Below are 22,193 nucleotides of genomic sequence, written 5' to 3'. Positions count from 1 at the left end.
TGGGGTCAAGAGTAATGAGGTTGGGGGTGGCTGGGGGAACTACTTTGGCCATTAGTGAAAGCCTTCCTTAGAAGTCGGTTTAGGAGCGGAGGCCTGGATGCTGAGAAAGAAGCAACCTGGGGAATATCTGGGGAGTGATCATTCTAGGCAGAGGGAAAGAGGACGCTGAGCTAGGGAGTTTCGGGGACAGAAACAGCAAGCGTGGGCTGACACTCAGTTTACAAAGGAGACAGTGGTGGACAAGGTTGTAAAGGACAGAAGACAGAGAGACTGGATCATGTAGCGCTTGTAGGCTGCGAGAAGCAGGTATACCAGTGAGCAGGTGGTTGCAACAGTCCAGTCAAGAGATGCAGGGACTTGGGAGTGGGTTGTAACAGTGGATGTGGTGATAAGTACTTTGGAGTAGAGCTGCCAGGACTTGGTGATGTATCTGATACATTACGGCAAGAGAAGCAACAGGACAACTGTTAGGTTTTTGTCCCGAGTAACTGCATGGATGGTGGCACTGTTCACCAAGATGGAGAAGGCTTGGGTTAGAGAGCCTTTGGGGAGAAAATCTCAAGTTCTGTTTTGGACACAGTAAGATATTATTGGACATCCAACTGGAGCTGTTCAGTAGGTAGATGGATAACAGCTGGTGTTCAGCGGAGGGCGTCAGAGTTGGAAATATACAGAAGGGAGTTATCAGCACACAGGTGGTATTTAAAACCATAGGACTAGATTAGATTACAAATGAGGTTTACAGATGGAGAAGTCTGAGATCCCTAAGGCCCTCCACACGTAGAGGTCTGGCAGAAAAAAAGGAGCCAGTAAAGGAAACAGAGAAAGAGGGGCCAATGATAAAGAAGAAAAAATAGGCTTCCCAGAACCCTAGAGAAGAAAATGTTTCAGAAAGGAGAGTTTTAAATGCTGCTCAGAGGTCAAGTTAGGTGAAATTAGAGAACTGAGCATTGGATGAAAGCACAGGTGGATGAGAGGAAGATCAGTGAGTACCTTAATAATGAATCTTTCCAGTGGCTGGTGGGAAATAAGGCTATACTGGAGTGAGTTTAGGAGAGATTGAGTATGAGAAGGTGTAGAAAATAAGAATAGGCAACTCTTTGGAACTGGTTTTGCTGCAGAAGAAAGACATTGGAAATAGCTAGAAGGGAATTTAGAGTCATGGGAAAGATTTCTTTCTTTTTCTTAAGTTGAGTCATTATAGAGAAAAGAAACTGTACTGATAGAGAAAATAATGAAAAGAGATAATTGCCTTCAACTGGAATTCCCATTGAGTTGGAAAGATTCCCACTCATAAAATAAATTTTGTTGTGTTTGTTAGGTGTTGTCAAGTTGATTCCAACTCATAGTGACCCCGTGTGACAGAGTAGAATTGCCCCATCGGGTTTTCTAGGCTGTAATATTTATAGGAGCAGATTACCAGGTCTTTCTCCCATGGAGAATAAGTAGTGGACATTAAATAAGTGGTACCAACCACATGGAGAATCATGTAATAGACTGGTGAGTTTGGTAATGGAAAGATGAGGTGATTCTCCCTTGACTGCCTTATTAGACTACCTTCATGTAAACCAATTAGAAATTTACTTTGGGTTACAATTGCTTTTAAAAATAAAGAAATTTCTGTGAGAGCTTATAAGATAATCAGACATCTTACGTTAGTATGAATGTGTTCAGTCAGCTTGCTTTCTTGTAATACAGAAGACCAGTTACATACTGAAGGAATGAGATCCTCAGGATTTAAGAAAAGCTGCAGAAAGTTTTGAGGAAAACATGTTCTCAGTCTCAAACAATTGATCTTCAAACAAACTTTTGAAATACAACCAATTTTTAAGCTTGGGTTTGTCTGCATTACATTAGAACTAACGGAAAAAACCAGCTAGCTTAATGGCAGGGGGGAGTGGTGAGCTGAATAAATTAATTTATGTATTTTCAGACTTCTTTCCTTGTTAATCTATTTGACTAATTAATTAGTCTGTGTAGTCAGAAAGAAGCACAAGGCTAAATGTTCTAATTGTGGTTTACAGGTCCAAACAGGCAGTACTACACACTGTTTTAGAGAACAGAACGTAGTAGTCCAGGGGACATGTAATTACTGTTGAAAATTTAAATACATATATTCCATTTGACAAGGAAACCTACTTCCAAGAAACTGCTAAGTGGCCTTAACATTGGGTAAGATTCATGGATACTCAGTTCGTGAATGGTGAACTGTATTCTTATCAGTGCTTAGCAAAGAAACTTCCTGGGAACTCAGTTACTGTTGTTGTTAGGTGCCCACTCACAGCGACCTTATGTACAACAGAACGAAACACTGCCCCATCCTGCACCATTCTCAAAATCGACGCTGTGTTTGAGCCCACTGTTGCAGCTACTGTGTCAATCCATCTCATTGAGGGCCTTCCTCTTTTTCGCTGGCCATCTATCTACTTTACCAAACATAATGCCCTTCTCCAGGGACTGGTCCCTCCTGATAACACACCCAAAGTAAGCAAGACGAAGTCTCGGCATTCTCCCTTCTAAGGAGCATTCTGGCTGTACTTCTTCCAAGACAGATTTGTTTGTTTTTTTTGGCAGTGCATGGTATATTCAATATTCTTCATAACACCATAATTTAAAGGCATCAATTCTTCTTCGGTCTTCCTTATTCATTGTCCAGCTTTCATATGCATATGAGGCAATTGAAAATAGCATGGGTTGGGTCAGGTGCACTTTAGTTCTCAAAGTGACATCTTTGCTTTTGAACACTTTGAAGAGGTCTTTCGCAGATTTGTCCAATGCAAAATGTTGTTTGATTTCTTGATTGCTGCTTCCATGGGTGTTGATTGTGGATCTAAGTAAAATGAAATCCTTGACGACTTCAGTGTTTTCTCTGATTATCATGATGTTGCTTATTGGTCTAGTTATGAGAATTTTTGCTTTCTTTATGTTGAGATGTAATCCATACTGAAGGCTGTGGTCTTTGATCTTCATCGGCAAGTGCTTCAAGTCCTCTTCACTTTCAGCAAGCAAGGTTGTACCATCTGCATAATGAAGGTTGTTAATGAGTCTTCTTCTAATCCTGATGCCCTGCTCTTCAAATAGTCCGGCTTCTTGAATTATTTACTCAGCATCCAGATTGAATAAGTATGGTGAAAGGATACAACCCTGACACACACCTTTCCTGATTTTAAACCACCCAATGTCCCCTTGTTCTGTTCGAATGACTGCCTCTTGGTCTAAGTACAAGTTCCTCATGAACATAATTGTTTTGGAATTCCCATTCTTCGTAATATTATCCATAATTTGTTATGATCCACACTGTCAAATACGTTTGCATAGTTAACTCAGTTCATGTTTAATAAATAAGTGTTTTTTCATGTGAATAGAAACTAAAAATTATTCCAAGTTATTCTGAAATTATTGGACACCAAAAGACTTTTGGCCATTTTCTCAAGTTCAATAGATCCTCAACATGCCATTAATGAAGATATTCAAAAGAAAGCTACCTGGGACTTGAGAGGCAAATCTCAAAGACAAGCTCCCAACATGTTTAGTAAAATGGCAGCATTCCTGGAGCATGTGTACTCTCCCAAGTCATTATTTTGAGTAGCTGACCCTTGCTTGGAAACCCTGGTGGCGCAGTAGTTAAGTGCTACAGCTGCTAACCAAGAGGAAAGCAGTTCAAATCTGCCAGGTGCTCCTTGGAAACTCTATGGGGGCAGATCTACTCTGTCCTATAGGGTCGCTATGAGTCGGAATTGACTCAACAGCACTGGGTTTGGTTTTTTTGGGGTTTTGATCCTTGCTTCTGTATTTATGCTTGGCTTGAAAAATATAACATTACTTTTTTGAGTCAAATGTTCTATGAATTTCCCTAGTTCTAAATGTTTAGCAATGGTATTATGATGTGGATTAAAGAAATTTTCTGACAATACAGGGAGGCATAGAAAGCACACTCAGAATTAATTTTTCTAGTTTCAGCAGCTGAATTTAGGTGTTCCTATTAAAAAAAAAAATCTTAATTATGTGACCAGAATTCCAAAATAGAAGCTCCAAAACTGCTTTGGAAAAAGGCACCCTCACTGGGATCCGATGACCAGTTCTAAATGTGACTAATCTGAAGGAAACCAGTCATTTACACGTGTTTGTTCTGGAATGGTTGGTCAGCAAAGAACTCAACTGCAGTGATTTGCCGTCATACTTAGTGAAGGCACCTCCAAAGTGGGAGTTCCACAGTCTCACAAACTTCCTAAGAAATGGGTGACAAGAAGGCATAATTGACCCCTACATTCCCTATTTCTAGGAAACTGAAACCAGGAGCAATTCATTTGGGAGTTTAATTTAGATCATCCATTTTCAAATGTTATGTCAGTGTTTCACCAGCCAGACTACGCTTCTCATAGATATAAATGACTATATACATATACATATACATATACATATACATATACATATACATATACATATACTTATACATATACATATACATATACATATACATATACATATACATATACATATACATATACATATACATATACATATACATATACATATACATATACATATACATATACATATACATATACATATACATATTTTTTAATTCTCCAAGCATGCATTTTTCACATATGTGATAATCCACTATGAGCTGGAAGTTGTTCAGGTTAATTTAAGTGCAAGGCCCACTTAGGATGTTTATATGTTCACACAACTTACGCGAACATGCCCTCGGGGGTCATTCGTCCAGCTTGTATTAAATACGCTCCAAGGCGAAACCCCGCTGCGTAGCTAAAATATACAAAGGCATGGCTGAACGCGTAACAGCTTCCAAAGAGCTGTGCTTTCTTCAAGGCATTTCTGAAACACACAAAATTTACCAAACAACGGGACATGAGATACCGTGAGGTCAATTTAACAAATATTGTAGAGTAGTGAATACAGAAGACTTAGAAATGCGATGATTTAATGGATATACATTTTTCTAAGGATTAAAGAGAAAATGTTTTTTTTTTTTTTTACTACTGAGAATTATTGTAGAGAAAACAGATAATATAAGGATTTTTCTCAAGAGCTATTCACTCTATAGTTAAGTGTAACAAAGTTGTATATAAAGACAAAGAATGAACAAAGTCTGTGAAAGAACAGCTTAATAAAAGAGTTTGAGAGATTTGGTTTAAAGGTGTTTAGAAATAGTCTCTATTAGAATTTTGCCCTCGCTCATAGACAAGTAGTGGAAGTTATATAGGGAGTACTGACCACAAGCATGAGTACAAAAGAGTACTCAGGTACCTCTGACAAAGTAATACAGACGACATCACTAAGCAAATGTGATACAGACTGGTTTAAAATGAAAAGGCATGTGCACATTTATTGTATATACATTTGTTTTAAAATGTGAAGTATTTTAGGGGTTTAATATAAAGGCAGGGGTGGATTAACCAGTAAGCAAGGTACATGGAGAATTAAAGTACGCAAGGTACGCACCATCTTGCTTGTGCTTATTTACTAATCTGTAGTGCACAATTTCACATTTGAACTGTGCGCTACAGATTAGTAAGAAGCCCACGTAAGTCTGTGTGTTCTTGCTTATTGGTAATTCATCCCTGTATAAACTGCAGAACAACCTTATCTGCTCTCTAGAATGTGTTATTTCTGCATTTTGTTTCAGGAAAATAAGGAAAACATGCAGAGGTACTAATAGACAGCTAATGGTAATACGGGAGGGCCCATATGCTTGCTCTTGATGCCCCTTTGAGCTGCTTTTTGATGAAGTTGTATGAGAAATTATGATATGCCATTATTAAGGGAGATTCTAGAGCAAATAACTTGGGAGGCAAACCTCTGGTGCTCTACAGAAGTACTGCCTTTACGTGAGCAAAGTCTAGTTAATGGAATCAGTATGAATGTAATTACCTGTGCTGAGTCTGAAGCGTCTCATTGTACGTTTCTTCAAAGGCTTTTTCTCTTGTTAATGACACTATAGTACGTATATTTTCCACAGCTTCAGTTGCTATCTTACAAAATAAGGCAATAAAATATAAAATAAAATTAGTGATGGTTGAACTTTCCCCGACTATGAATTCTAGTCAGTTACACTGGGGACGTATTAAGTATATCAAGTCAGTAAGTTTTCCTGACAAGTACTCTTAGCTCCTTTTTTTGTTTCCCAAAAATAAGATAGGAAAATGTCATTTCAAAATAATAAAACCCCCCAAAATCAAACCCAATGCCATTGAGTTGATTCCGACTCATGGAGACCCCATGTGTTAATGAGAAGAACTGCTCCAAAAGGTTTTCTTGGCTATAATCTTTACGGAAGGAGTCCTGATGGCACAATGATTAAGTACTCTGATACAAACCAAAAGGCTGGGCGTTCGAATCCACCCAGCGGCTCTGTGGGAGATTGATTACAGCCTAGAAAATCCTAAGGGGCAGCTCTACTCTGTTGCATGGGTTCACTATGAGTTGAAATCGACTGGATGGCACCTAACAATAACAACAATCTTTATGGAAGCAGATTGCCAAGGCTTTCTTCCAAGGTGCTGCTGGGTAGGTCTGAACCATGAACCTTCAGGTTAGTAGACAAGCACAAACCATGTGCACCATCCAGGGACCTTCAAGATGATAGACACAAGAAACATTTCCTTTGAAAAGATTTAGTCCACCAATATAGATTTAACCTCTTTCAAATCTTTTCAATTTAAATTACTCCACAGGCTGGAGGAATCAAACACAAGTGAGCATTACGTTTGTATGCAATCTTGCATGAGAGCCTTCCTATATTTTATAAGACAATTCAAAAAGAAGATGGCAGAGAGAATCAAATAAATGATTATTTCAGTATAGCACAAACATGCAAATTGCAGCCAAAGACTCAGGAACATTCCAGTAAAATAGCATGGGATGTGGCTACAAGTTTCTTTAAAAGATAGAACCATTTCTTAATATGATGTCTATGAATTTAAAAAGATATTTAATTCACAGCTGTGGGGGTGCACTGGTTAAAGCGCTTGACCACTAAATGAAAGGTCGGTGGTTCAAACTCACCAGACACTCCGTGGGAGAAAGATGTGCCGGTCTGCTTCCATAAAGATTACAGCCTTAGAAACCCTATGGGGGAGTTCTACTCTGTCCTACAGGGTGGCTAGGAGTCGGGATTGACTCAACGGCAGTGGGTTCTGTTTGGATTTATTTCACATGTGATTAATGCTTCTCCATATAAAGTTTCCAAAAAAGAATGAGTAATCACATAGGACTCAAAATGGAAGAAAGGGTTTTGGCTTAGAATAAACTTCGACATGAGAACACACATTGCTTGAAAGAGTAACTTCCTGTTTTCACATCCTGTTTCTAGCCCACCAGAATGAATGGTGGGACAGAGTGGGACAGGTCTGGGTGTGTAGCATTATATGAAGGAGAACATGGCTATAGGAGCGAGCTAGATTTCTGGACTGAGTTCCCAACACCAGGATTCTGCTCTCGGTTTTGATGCTCTCATTAACTTCAAAATGAACTCAGACACTTTCATTTGTAATATATTCTGTGGTGTACTAGGAAAATGGATAAGAATGCTGAAGACTTGTTTGAGTTAAAGAAAAAGAACAAAAATTTTTTGTGATTATTGTTCAAATTGGAGAAATGACTAACATCATTATACGACCTTAGAAGACAGTCTTTTTTACTAATACGAGCATTTTAAGTCTGAAAAATAAAACATTTACTGATTTTTCCAAAGATACACATGCAACCAGAGAAGGATTAAGATATTCTATTGGTCTGTATACCGAATTGGTGTTTGGTAAATTGAGGTTTGATTAAAACTATAGAAAAGGATTCAGACAGCCTATTTGTTGGAGTTACTGTTTGGATAGTGTGAGATTAATGATACAAATAACAAAAACAACTAGGTGTTTCTGAGGTTAAAGGGTACATATATGACTAAACTTCATGACATAAAAATAAGATGACTAAAATGTCATTAATTGGGGCCCCATTACTGTACAAATTGTGATAATTTGTACACAGGGAGGGGATCAAACAACTTTTTACTGTCTCTGAGGCAAATATTTGCTAATAGTTCAGTCTGCACAGCAGAAACAGAAATTCCAAGGGTCCTTAGCTAGTGCAAGAAATGTGGAAAGGTCCAAAGGTTAGGCAAACCAGATTATAATGAGTCATGTGCTTGGAATTCCTAGTCATGAATATTCATAATAAATATTTATAATGTGCCAGCAATGATATAGTCACTGTGATACAGACCATAAATGATATTAAAATCATTTTTTCTATCCAGAGGATGTTTACTAATGTTGCAAAGATCGTTCAAAGTGTAGCAAGAAAGGAACTACTTAAAGGCCTGGAGGTGGCTAAGAGAAGACTCAGGGTTTACATGATGCAGCTTCTGAAGGGCTGTCTTGAGAAACAGGGTTTGAATCTCTACCAAGATCAAAGCCAAAAAGATTAGCATGGAAGGGCACTAAAAAACAAACATACAAAGAAAAAACTGCCTATCATACAAGGCTATTCCAGGGTAGGTAATGATCTGCCTGCCATTGGATGGGAAAGTGAGTGGAGGATGAGTGGATGGGTGGCCACTTGGGATGTTGCACAAGAGATTTCTACTTTGGGTGAGGTTGGACCTTCCATTCTTAAATCTTATGATTCCACAAGACACGTGTTTCCCTAAATCTCCAATACAACAATTGTTTTCATAAATATGAGAAATTAAATTTCCAGAGAAATTTAATGCATCAAAGGATTTTTAAAATAATTAAATTGTTCATTTTGATCAGTATAAAAATGGTCCTTGTCTCTGAAACCTTGTTTAAGGCAATTTCTGTACAAGTATGGAAACCCTGCTGGTGTAGTGGTTAAGAGCTACAGCTGCTAACCAAAAGGCCTGTAGTTCAAATTCACCAGGTGCTCTTTGGAAATCCTATGGGGCAGTTCTACTCTGTCCTACAGGGTCACTATGAGTTGGAATCAACCCCATAGCAATGGCCTTTTTTTTTTTTTTTTAATAAGTACACTTATATTCCTCATTTATTTTGAAAAATAAAATACTCAGCAGAACAAATTGTTCAGGCAAATTTAAATATTCAACAATTAGAGGATAAGGAATCATGAGGTAAGCAAGTTTCCCCATGACACAGTATAGTAATATCGGCTGGCATTATTGAATGCTTACTGTCTTCCAAAGGTCTCTGGGTGGTGTAGATGGCTTATGCTCCACTACTAACCTAAAGGTTGATGGTTCGGGCCCACCTAGCAGTGCCATGGAAGAAAGCCCTGGAGATCAGCTTCTGTAAAGATTAAAGCCAAGAAAACCCTGTGGAGCAGTTCTACTCTGTAACACATGAGGTCACCATGAGCTGGAATTGACTTGATGGAAACAGTTTTTTTTTTTTTCACTGTTTTTCAGACACTATTGTAAATGTTTTGCCTATAATAATTCTAAGTGTTTTGCATACTCCTCACAAAAATCTTTAAGTGGATACGATTATTATTTCTACTTTACAGATGAGGAAACTGAAGTCCAGAAAAGTTTAAATAACTTGCCCATATCACGCATATGCTAGTGATAGAATCCGGATTCTAACTCAACCAATCTAACTCCAAAGCCCATACTCTAAATCACCGCACCGTATTCTTATAACACACCTATCAAACCAAAACCAAACCTGTTGTCATCGAGTCGATTCTGACTCATAGTGATCCAAGAGGACAGAGTAGGGCTGCCACATAGGGTTTCCAAGGAGCGGCTGATGGATTTGAACTGCTGACCTTTTGGTTAGCAGCCAAGCTCTTACCCACTGTGCCGACATATCTACCTACCACCCTAAACTGCTCTGTATGCCTTTTAGTACATATATACCACTTTACAGATTCCTAATGGATGAAGCTAACATATTGTAAAGATGGGGGCTTTGATTATTTTTCTCTTAAAATGGGTATGATGGTAACAACAGTCTTCATTTTACCTTTCCAGCACGCTTAAGTTCTTGCTTATCCTTGTTGGCAAATCCAGTCATTGCTGCAGTTTCAATTATTCCTGTCAGAGCAAGCACTGGAGCAATAATCAGAATCAAGAGTGTCATCTCCCATCCATATATGAAGGAAACGATAAGTGAGAGTACCATGCACGTTGCGTTTTGTGTTATGGCACCAAGTCTTGAACCTGTTGCCTATGATATATTTTGGGGAGCAAAAAATCAGCTAGTTTTGAATTTACAAGAATCCCTATTATAGTTTGTTGCAAAACAAAGCAGGCTTTCTTTTTTTAGGATTTAAACTTAGACAAATTTATACTTATATACTTTGATTTATACTTAGAAATTAAATGATGCAATATTTTTAAAATGTTCTCTACTAAGGAACCATTACCCTTTATTTTTCTCCCTTAAGTCCAATACATTAAAATCTAAATGAATTGGCTTTTAGTTTAGTGGGATGCTATAGAAGACTGCATAGAAGCATGATAGGAACATGCTACCTGAAATTAAATACAATTTGCTGAAAGGGAAACTTTTATGGTGCTCTATAGAGCTCTCCTTAAGTTGTTTTGCAGGATTTTACATTTTAACCCAAGTTAAGTGTCATGAAATGCTGAAGTTGCAGGATTTCTTTTTTCTTTTTTTTAATGAAAGATACACTATCACACTCTTCTTGTTTCCCCAAGCTCCACCAAACATCCCACAACAATAAAAACAATACACAGGCGTGCTCAAGCACACAACACACACACACACACACACACAATCTAATCAACTTAAATTATGCAATTCAAATGTAAATAAAACTGCTTTTCTTTGATGGTTATAGATAAACTCTTGATAAGGTGGCATTTGAAAATTGCAGGATCAGGGTTAATGTGAAAAAAACTACCTGGAAAACAAAGAAACAATCTTTAGTTAAGCATTTTTTGCTGTTTACCATTTGTAACTTTGTCACGTTTGCTAAGAATTTTACAAGAAAATAAACATTTTAATAATTAACGGCATTAAAATGCTAGTTTAACATCCATGAAGTGTTTGTTAAAGATGACCTGAGTTATGGATATGAATTCTTTATGCAGGTTTTGCACATTTTATTTCATGGATGGTAAAAAGGAGGAGAATGCTACGCTTTAGCTTCCATATTTACAAAAATAGAATCTAATTCATCTTCAATAATATTCTAGGGTGAATTGTCAATTTCTATTTTAATGGAAAACAGTCCTGCCTTATTGAATCTGCAAAAAGATTCTTATGTAATTTTTGTAAATTTATTTTTCATATGAATTCTCTTTGGTGGTTAAGATACTATAATCATGCACGCACATAGCTCACACTCTCTGGATTCAAACTCAGTGCTTTTTTAGTGTGAAGCTTTGTGTTAGAGAAACAAGAGTTGAGATGGAAAGGAGGCCAAGAAAGGTAGCTTAAAAAAGCCTAAAAGAGGACCCTAAATAGGAGAAGTAATGAAAAACAAGTGTTGGTAACCAGAACATTCGTAACACTGTTGTAGCTGATATATAAAGGCACTAAAAAAGTAGCCAACTTTTACTGTGCTCTAAATAATCACTTTAGCTTTATTATTTCACTTAATTTCACCACAATGCTAAGAGATAGATGCTGTCATTATCCCCATAGTATAAATGAAGACATGGAAGCAGAGAGATGAGATAACTTGCCCATAATCATACAACTCATAATTGGTCGATAAAACATGCTTTGCTACCTGAACCACTGAGCAGTAAGTTGCTGACCTTATGCCTCATCAACTCCTGCAAATCTTTTGTTCGCCTTTTATTTCTTAATGCTAAATTCACCAACTCGACTTACATGTTAAAGGGTATATACTCTTTTACATTCTGAATAGATATTGCTAACTTGATTCTCTAAAAGATTGCATTAAGATTCACCCATACATATTTCATTGAAATTGCAAAAAAAAAAAAAAGAGTATCTTTGTTAAAATAACAAGAATAACAAGTAACTCCCCCCCTCTCCACCCCATCCCAAGTCCCTGTCTTATTCCTAGAACGCCTTTGTGGCTTCAGTTTCAAAATTGCATCTGGTTATGACTCAGACACTTTCCAATTTCCCATTAAAATATTCAAGAAAAATTCAACAAAGTAAAAAAAAAAAAAAATGACAGCAGCAAACACCAAATAGACCACTAAATACTAAAAACCAAGACTCACAGATAATCTAAGTTGAGTGGCTGGGTTATTATACACTAACTGTAAGACTTACGGTGCTGAAATAAGAACTCATTTGGTGTCTAATGCTGACTTACACTCCGCCACTTGAGGCTTTAAGGGTGATGAGAAAATAAATGTGTTTGCCTCCTTCCCCCACCACCTCCACTATGAGTTTCAAAGTTATATAGATCAGATAGCTGGGCAGAAAGCTACTTTAAGTCTTCTATAGAACTTGAGCACTCCTACTGATGCTCCACATCACATTGAATATTAAATGCTCCTATAGACCACATCTTGCAGCCCTGGAAACCCTATGGGGCAGCTCTACTGTGTCCTACAGGGTCACTACGGGTCAGAATCGACTCAATGGCCGTGGTTTTTTTGGTTTGATAGACCACATACGTGGCTGGGTGGTGCAAAAGTTTAAGCGCTCCACCACTAGCCAAAAGCTTGGTGGTTCAAACCACCCAGTGGTGCCTCGGAAGACAGGCCTGCTGATTTGCTTTCAAAAGATCACAGCCATGAAGACCCTATGGAGTGCATGTCTGCTCTGCACACATGGGGTCACCATGAGTCGGAACTGACTCCATGGGAACTAACAGCAATAGATCAGATATATATGCATACACCATAGTTGGAAATTATTTTTTAAAATTGTAATCATGTTTTGTAAAGAATAAAATATTCTGTTACTTTAGAATAAATGTTATCTAAATATTACTAAAAATTTACCTGCCATCAATTACTTGATAGGATATATATATGTAGTGTATACATACATACATACATGTTTATATATATCCTATCAAGTAATTGATGGCAGGTAAATTTTTAGCAATATTTAAGACAGAATAGGATATACATGAGTCAGAATCAACTTGACGGCAACGGGTTTGGCTTTTTTGGTGTAGGATATACATGTATATCCTTAATGTATATATATATACTTGATAGTATACATATATAATGGTTACAACAATACATTGACAAAGAACTGCCAAAAATTCAAGCCAGATTCAGAAGAGGACAGAGAACAAGGGATATCATTGCTTATGTCAGATGGATCATGGCTGAAAGGAGAGAATACCAGAAAGATGTTTACTTGTATTTTATTGACTATGAAAAGGCAATGAACTGTGCAGATCATAACAAATTATGGATAACATTTCAAAGAATAGGAATTCCGGAACACTTAATTGTGCTCTTGAGGAACCTGTACTTAGAGCAAGAATCAGTTGTTTGAACAGAACAAGGGAATACTGCATGGTTTAAAGTCAGAAAAGGTGTCAGGGTTGTATCTTTTCACCATACTTATTCAATCTGTATGCTGAGCAAATAATTAGAAAAGCTGGACTATGTGAAGAAGAATGGGACATCAAAACTGGAGGAAGACTCATTAACAACCTCCGATATGCAGATGACACAACTTTGCTTGCTGAAAGTGAAGAGGATTTGAAGCACTTGATGAAGATCAAAGACCATAGCCTTCAGTATGGATTACACCTCGACATAAAGAAAACAAAAATCCTCACAACTGGACCAATAAGCAACATCATGATAAACGAGAAATGATTGAAGTTGTCAAGGATTTCATTTTTCTTGGATCCATAATCAGTGTCTATGGAAGCAGCAACCAAGAAATCAGACTATGCATTGCATTGGGCAAATGTGCTGCAAGAGATCTCTTTAAAGATGTCACTTTAAGGATTAATGTACGCTTGGCCCAAGCCATGGTGTTTTTCAATCACCTAATATGCATGTGAAAGCTGGGCAATGAATACGGAAGACTGAAGAAGAATTGATGCCTTTGAGTTATGGTGTTGGCGAAGAGTACTAAATATACCATGGACCACCAGAAGAATGAACAAATTTGTCTTGGAAGAAGTATGCTCCTTAGAAGCAAGGATGGTGAGACTTTGTCTCACTTACTTTGGACATGTTATCAGGAGGGACCAGTCCCTGGGGAAGGACATCATGCTTGGTAAAGTAGACGGTCAGCAAAAAAGAGGAAGACACTCAACGAGATGGAATGACATAGTGGCTGCAACAATGAGCTCAAACATAGCAATGCTTGTAAGGATGGTGCAGTGTTTTCTTCTATTGTGCATAGGGTCACTATAAGTCGGAATGGACTTGATGGCACCTAACAACAACAACAACATATTGATAGGATAAAAACAAAACAAACAAACAAAAAACTCACTTCCAACTCACAGCGACCCCATAGGACAGAGCAGAACTGCCCCACAGAGTTTCCAAGGAGTAGCTTGTGGACTTGAACTGCTGACCTTTTGGTTAGCAGCCAAGCTCTTAATCGCTGATACATATATCTTATTAAGTAACTGATGGCAGGTAAATTTTTAGTAATAGTAGTAATACACATAGTTCTGGAAACCCTGGTGGTGTAGTGGTTAAGAGCTTTGTCTGCTAACCAAAAGGTTGGCAGTTTGAATCCACCAGGTGCTCCTTGGAAACTCTATGGGACAGTTCTACTCTGTCCCATGGGGTTGCTATGAGTTGGAATCAACTTGGTGGCAATGGGTTTTTTTTTTTTTTTTTTTTAAATAGTTCTATTTAAAAAATTTATTGTGGCAAAATATGTATAATAAAAAACTTGCCCTTTTAATCATTTTTAAGTGCAATTCAGCAACATTAATTCCCCATGTTGTGTAACCATTATCACTATCCATTTCCAAAAGTTTTTCATCTCCCCAAGCAGAAACTCAGTACCTCTTAAGTAATGATAACACATCTCCTTGTAAAACAAAAATAAGGCTTTTCATTGATGAAAAGGAACTATGAAATATACAGAAAAAATACCTTGTAGTTTTATGGAACCTATCTTCCCAAAGATTCTAAAATGGCTTTATGCCTTTAATAAACCTACTTATTATACAGAAAATAACGTGCTGACAAAGGTATTGGCAATAAACCATTACCTTGGGCTAAAACAATACAAGTTAAATTGGATTCAGTCAACCATTTCAGGAATCATGCTGTCCTATGACTCTATTTCACTTACACATGTTTATCGTGACTCTCAAAGTATGAGAGCTTCTAAAGATGGCCAGAGGAATATCTTTTGGGTAGTTAGTAAGGATTTCAAAATAACATTTGTTATTATTAAAGTGCTATTTGTATGAACATTCACCCTAATACATTTGATGAAGTAAAATGTAATTGAAATTGATGAATAAACTGAAATAAAAAATGACTTAAGTTGATATGATAAGAAATACAACCCTCAAACGATCATTTCCTGATTCATCTCCAATCCAGACCATTTTTATGAGAAAGGAAGTAGTATACAAATACGACTGATATATAAATCTTTGTTCAACTGAAAGGGTATTCTTTCAAGTTAGATATGAATCCACCTTTAAATGGCAAAGCAAGGGTTCAGGTGAATTATATGTTAACAGACACAATCTCTCTCTTTGAATCCTTCTTTGGCTGCTTTACTTTTTAAATGCAGCAACTTTAAGATGGGCTATCACTATTCCGACCATTTATTCTCTTGCTGCTACTTTTCATTCAGTGAAAATGGTTTGACTTACCCAGAAGTTATTATGAGACCAAAGATTATCATTGCAATTGCAAGTTTCAAGTGATCAAGCAGTATCAGTCAGATGCTCATGAGGAGTCAGGCTGACAAGTATTCTCATTAATTTCTTTTGATGAGAGACAATACTACTTATTAGAAAGCAACCAGTAAATGTAAGGAAAGTAGTGTTAGCTTTTCAGTGCTAATCGGTAATCTGGTAACTTTGCTCAAAGAGAAGATGCCTCACATGTAAAAAAAACACAGTTGTTGGCAAGAATGCCTGTTTCACTGGGTTCTAAGGAATTTGAACGATAGGTAATAAGAGAATATCATTAGCACGATAAAGAAGAGTAGCAAATTTTATAGAATGGAGGTGTGAATGGAATTATGATAACTCTGCCTAGAGTAGTGAACTCTGGAATTCCTAAATGCAAAAGTTGTCATTCAGTTAAGTGTACTGTGGCGTGGAAGTTTAATGCTATGCTCGTTATTTGATTGTTAGGTAGACTTCTAGCCATCATTTTTTTTTTTTTCCCATTTATGCCAGTAAAATTAAGCTTCTGGGGTCTATTTTAATATTTAAATGCTATCTATTAAAATTCTAGAGCCTAGACTTTAAAATTAAGAAAAAGAGTCCCAAGAAGAAATAAAAAAGATGTTCTTTCCCCCTGGAGCCCTTTCTATATCATAAAACTATTTTTCGAAACCATTATGGATGCCTATGAATATTCACAACTGTAACCAAAGTGGTCTATTCTCTGCCAATAGAAACATGCCCTTGGATGTATATATTGAACAAAGAGTTCTTGTAAAAGGTCCAAAAATTTGAATAGTTGCCATGTCCCATGGAAATAACCTCCCAAAGAAATATGCAATTCTGAAGGGTTTTATTTGACAATTTGCTGCCCTGGTCGTAAGTCTTTAATCAACACCTCGGGATCCTTAAACAGAAGAAATAACTTGCGACATATCTCTGTCATTCAGAGGATGATCATTGATACTTCATTCCTCCCACTTGCATGAAAAGCACAATGAAAAGGCCATAACTCTGCTTGGTTTCTTATTTTAATAAAGAGATTGCAGGTTTTACCTCATTTAAGTTAAAAGTAGGAAAGCAGATACTTGCTGGCCTTGCTTTTGCACTTCTTTCCTCAGAGTTGAAATCCCATTTCTTACATAAAAGTTAATTTTATTAAAATAATTGGAAGAAAATTAATAAATTACTCTATCTCTTCCACGCAAGGCTAATCCTCACACTTAATTTAAGCACGACTTTGACAATCTGTAACTGATTTTGAATGTGATGCAGGTCTGTTTTGTTGTATGTATTTTATACATAATGTGATGAGTCATGATACACATATCTGTTTAACTTCATCTTTTATCACTTAGCACAGAATCGTTATTGTTAAACATTATTTTAAATAAGAGCTTATTTTCTGGGGGATAGAAGTCTCTGGGCGGTGAAAATGGTTAACCTGCTTGGCTGCTAACTAAAAGGCTGGTGGTTTGGGTCCTCTCTGATGCACCTTGGAAGAAAGGACTGGTGATCTACTTCCAGAAAAATCAGCCACTGAAAACCTTATGGAGCACAGTTTTACTCTGACACATATGGGGTCACCATAAGTTGGAACGACTCGATGGCACTGGTTTTATTGTTACTAAAACTTCTAAATTGTGTTTATGTATTTTCCTTTTGCTATCTTTTCGTGTCTTACTATCGAATTCTGAGCTCATTTCTTTAACTCATTCTTCATATCTTCTTCAGTTCTCTAATTACATGTATCAAACCTTTATTTCTGGCTACAAATATCCAGAACTCAAAGGCTTCTTTATACCTTTCACCGCGAATTCCCTGCTAGCCATGAGAATAACCTGGTCTGCTTAACGATGTGGGCCATCTCAGCATAGCTCACATATATGCATAGACACACGTGCACAGGTGCTTACCCACATACCACACGCATACACTGCTTAGAAATAAGAACGAAATACATACTCCTTGAATTTGTGCTATATCTACAGCTAATATTGTTGTCAAGGCTCCTGTGTTGTTTTCCTTATCATCAAACCAGGCAAGATCCTAGAGAAGAAAGGAAATTAACATATGGTTAGCAAAAAGACTCTTCTCTGATTTGTGATCCTGTAGTAGTAAGTAAGTAAGTAGTAAGTAGGCCTTTACCTGCCTCCTTTATTCACAGCTACTCGATTCTTGTAAGTGTTGTTGTTAGGTGCCTTTGAGTAGGTTCTGAAACTCATAGTGACCCCACGGGACAGGGCAGAACCACCCTGTAGGGTTTCCAAGGAGAGGCTGGTGGGATTTGAACTGCCAACCTTTTGGTTAACAGTTGAGTTCTTAACACTATGTCATAGGGCTCCATTCTTGTAAACACTATGGATCAAATGACTTGTTCCTTACTGCATAAAAATTTATAGATATAATCTGAAGGACTGGATACATTATCATATTACTACTTTACATAATAACAGATGTTTAAAGTTGTCATTTCAAACCATAAAGTAATGGTTAGGTTGTGAACCGTGGAATGTTTATAAACTAAGGCAATGCATATCACAATTTAGAAAAATTTTTACATCTTTCTACCTAAATTTATTAATTCTTAAAAAAAGGTCTATCCCATTGTCTTCAGTGTCCAGTGAAGCAAGGCTTTACCACCCCCACCCAGTGCCGTCGAGTCGATTCCGATTCATAGCGACCCTATAGGACAGAGTAGAACTGCCCCATAGAGTTTCCGAGGAGCACCTGGCGGATCCAGGCACTTCATATTACTCTCATATTACAACATTCTGAATGCTGCAAAAGCTAACCCTTGAATACTGAACTAATGCTGAAATCTGCTTCAGGAAGGGAACTTCACGCCAAGCCCATTTTGTTCAGGAGCTCATCTGTGAGAGCCAGTTAGCCAGTGATATATACGGAGCTGAACACTGATCATCGTGAGAAGCTAAAAAGGCAGAAGGCTGTAAAACCCCTGCATCCAAGAAGCATGCAATCCGAAGAAGGAGACAGGTCGAAAATGTGAGCAATAAAAGCCTAATGTAATAACCAATTTCATTTTCAATAGCAAATGGAGACAGCACTTCTGAGCGCCTCTGTACCTGAGGGATTCTGATTTCCTTTTACGAGCTATTTAATGCTTCCTCCCACTCACTCAAGCCACTTGTATCTCTTGTAGATTAAAATTCTGTAGAAAATGCCATTGAAAAATGGTTTATTCTTAGTGACTAAAAAGCAAAAGAACTGTTGGCTCACTACAACCAGGCAGGGCCCTGAGGCCCAGGTTACAGATTTCTGCCAACTAGGAAACAAAGGCATAACAGAGGGCTGTACATTAATCTTACAGTCGTGCAAGAAGAAAGCTCCCGTGGGGGAATATGGCAGGAGGCAGGCTGGGTACGACCCCAGCATAAGAGCTCTATTCTGTAACCACTGTGTTGGGAAGGTGTCCTGATGAGCTTTGGGTCCTCCATGACCAAAGGGCATTCTACAGAGATCATGATCTACACTGCACAGTAGCCACTTTGAAAGTACAATAGTAATCAGAGCCTGGCACACGTCTCAGTAACTACAATAACTTGGCACTTAAACTGGAAGGCCTGCTTTCTTTCTTTTTTTTTTTAAATTAATTTTTATTGTGCTTTAAATGAAAGTTTACAAATCAAGTCAGTCTCTCATACAAAAATTTATATACACCTTGCTATACACTCCTAATTGCTCTCCCCCTAATGAGACAGCACACTTCTTCCCTCCACTTTCTCTCCTTGTGTCCATTTGGCCAGCTACTGACCCCCTCTGCCCTCTCATCTCCCCTCCAGACAGGAGATGCCAACATAGTCTCATGTGTCTACTTGATCCAAGAAGCTCGTTCTTCACCAGTATCATTTTCCATCCCATATTCCAGTCCAAACCCTGTCTGAAGAGTTGGCTTTGGGAATGGTTCCTGTCTTGGGGTAACAGGAGGTCTGGGGACCATGGCTTCCGGGGTCCTTCCAGTCCCAGTCTGACCATTAAGTCTGGTCTTTTTACAAGAATTTGAGGTCTGTACCCTGCTGCTCTCCTGCTCACTCAGGGGTTCTCTGTTGTGTTCCTTGTCAGGGAAGGGCTGCTTTCTATTGTATAATCTAAACAGTTAAGATATATCATACATTTGATAATTGTTTCTAGATGTATGAAATGTACCAAGAAGTTTTAGATACAATATAAAGTAAAAAAAAAAAGGAAAAAGAATTTATAATTGAATACTGCATTCCTGGTTGTACGGTAACTTGCTATAAAACATACTGCACAGGATACATATGCAGCTAGTCTTAGTAAGTACCCAATGTTCAGTTAACAAGATATCCAAATTTGCTTTTCAAGAAGTCAGCAATCATGGACTATAGGGATTGTTTTCCAGCACAGTCAATGTATGATAAAACATTTGGCAAAGTTTCTAGAACATAGTTGGTGTTGAGTAAAAATTAGCTTGCATCCTTTCTTCCTGATGGTAAAATGATTATAATTAAGGATATCAGGCATTTTAATACTAGTAAATAAATTTGGGGGCCAATAATTCTACCAGAAAAAAAAAAAGCTGACACTTATTGGGTGATTATCATGTTCTGGGAGTTCCTGGGTGATACAAATAGTTAAGCACTTGGCTACTAACCTAAAGGATGGCAGTTCAAACTCACCCAGAGGCACCTGGGAAGAAGGGCCTGGCGATCTACTTCCAAATGGTCACAGCCATTGAAAATCTTATGGAGTACAGTTTTACTTTGACATACATGGGGTGGCCATGGGATGGAATCGACTCAAGGGCAACTATTTTGTTTGTTTTTATTATGTTCCAGACACTGTGCTAAAAAAAAGTGCCTGACATATACTTTCTCATTTAATCATCACAACAACTCTGTGGGGTAGGTACTATGATTATCCACATTTTATAAATGAGGAAACTAAGGTACAGAGAGATTAAGTAACTTGCCCAAGGCCACACAGCTGGCAAGTGCAAGGACAGCATTTGATGCTAGGTAACTAGATGCCAGAGTTTTTAATCACCTTCCCTGTTCTGCCACCCATCTGACTATTTCATTACCTATTTTTTTTTAAGGACTTTCTGTCTCATATCCTTTTGAAAGTAGGTTAGGTACTTTTTAGGCCCCTATTGATTACCATCAGTGCTATCACCTTATGATTCAAAGACCCTCACAGAGGCCCTAGTCAATTTAATTTAGAGGAAAATGAGCAAAAATAAACTTCATATCTGTTTAAAAACTCAGTAGCTGTATAGGTTAGTACTTATCATTAAGAAATATAAATTTAGCTTTGAAACACAATAAACAATGAACTACAGCAAAACCTGTGAAAGCTGAAACTTGTGTAAGGTGCAAACCTGTCAGAGAAGGAAAACTGAAATATTTTTGACTAATAGAGAATGATAGAGAAGTGGTAAGACTGCACCCTGTCAAAGGTGGAAAACTGGTGAGACCCAGAAAAACAAGGCAGTCCCATTGGGTTCTGGCTCTCACAGTTTTCATTGTATATGCAGCAACAACTAGAACATTCTTTTCACCTGGAATAATATAAATCTTGAAGGATTACAAATAAGCAAATAAAATTTAGATTTTATAGCTATAAAAAGACCGCGCCTGATTCCATAAATACTTCTGCCTCAAAAGAGGGTTATAAAAAGCACTGCAAGCCTCAGCATGCTATCTAAGCCATAAAAAGTCTTATCTTAGGACAAAAATCAGGTAGTAAGAGTTAGGTCAAACCCACAGTAGGAGCTTCCCTTACTATAGACAAAAGCACAAATGTGAAGATACTTTAAAGACCAGATGTACTACTCTTTTCTTTTCCTCCAGTTTTAAAAAGCAAAGACAAGAAGCAAAAAGAATGCTGGAGGATGAAGAGGAAAAACAAATGACATGCTGAAAAGGGGGATTTAATAACATCTGCTAAAGAGCATAGGATTTCTGCGTATATGTCTTTGTAAGCACGCGCGCGCTTTGTGGAGGTCCAGAGTTCATACCTAGGGTAAGGGTTGGAGCGTTCTTTTGGTCAGAGACTGCTTTAACCAAGAATGTTACCGCCCTGGTATTCACATGGTTAACGCTGGGCAGAGGATCACCGTTTAGTATTAACCATCAGGATACTGGATTAATAGCAGCTCCACTGGTCAAAATGGCCCATGACCTTGAGCAGAGGGGAAGTTAAAAGTAACGCTTGGGAAAATTAAAACATGTACTCTTCTGTATAAAACATTCAGATATTTAGGAACCATTTTTAAACACTCCAGGAAACTTAAAATAATTTTTTTTGAACAGGGAAAAACAACCACAAATTCATGAAGAAAAAAAAAAATGGTAGGAATTGTCAACAAGTGTGATATACAATATTAGTTCATCAAAATCTCGCCTTATGCCATAAAAGATTTGAGGTAAAAACGTACGGTGTTGAAAAAAAAATTTATTAAGTAC

General features: G+C 37.6%; 1 protein-coding gene across 1 annotated transcript in view; it reads right to left on the bottom strand.

Moving 5' to 3' along the window:
• Positions 1 to 22,193, bottom strand: part of ABCB5 (ATP binding cassette subfamily B member 5) — a 104,414-nt gene that overhangs the window by 24,194 nt on the left and 58,027 nt on the right. The window contains exons 19-22 of the mRNA XM_003407086.2: positions 17,710 to 17,793; positions 9,963 to 10,166; positions 5,896 to 5,996; positions 4,699 to 4,839 (exon numbers count right to left, since the gene is read on the bottom strand). Of these exons, the coding sequence (XP_003407134.2) occupies positions 4,699 to 4,839; positions 5,896 to 5,996; positions 9,963 to 10,166; positions 17,710 to 17,793 (530 nt within the window). The remainder of the gene's footprint in view (positions 1 to 4,698; positions 4,840 to 5,895; positions 5,997 to 9,962; positions 10,167 to 17,709; positions 17,794 to 22,193) is intronic.

This window comes from Loxodonta africana, chromosome 8, assembly GCF_030014295.1.
Source record: "Loxodonta africana isolate mLoxAfr1 chromosome 8, mLoxAfr1.hap2, whole genome shotgun sequence".
NCBI lineage: Eukaryota > Metazoa > Chordata > Mammalia > Proboscidea > Elephantidae > Loxodonta > Loxodonta africana.
This window is presented reverse-complemented; position numbering and strand designations above follow the sequence as displayed.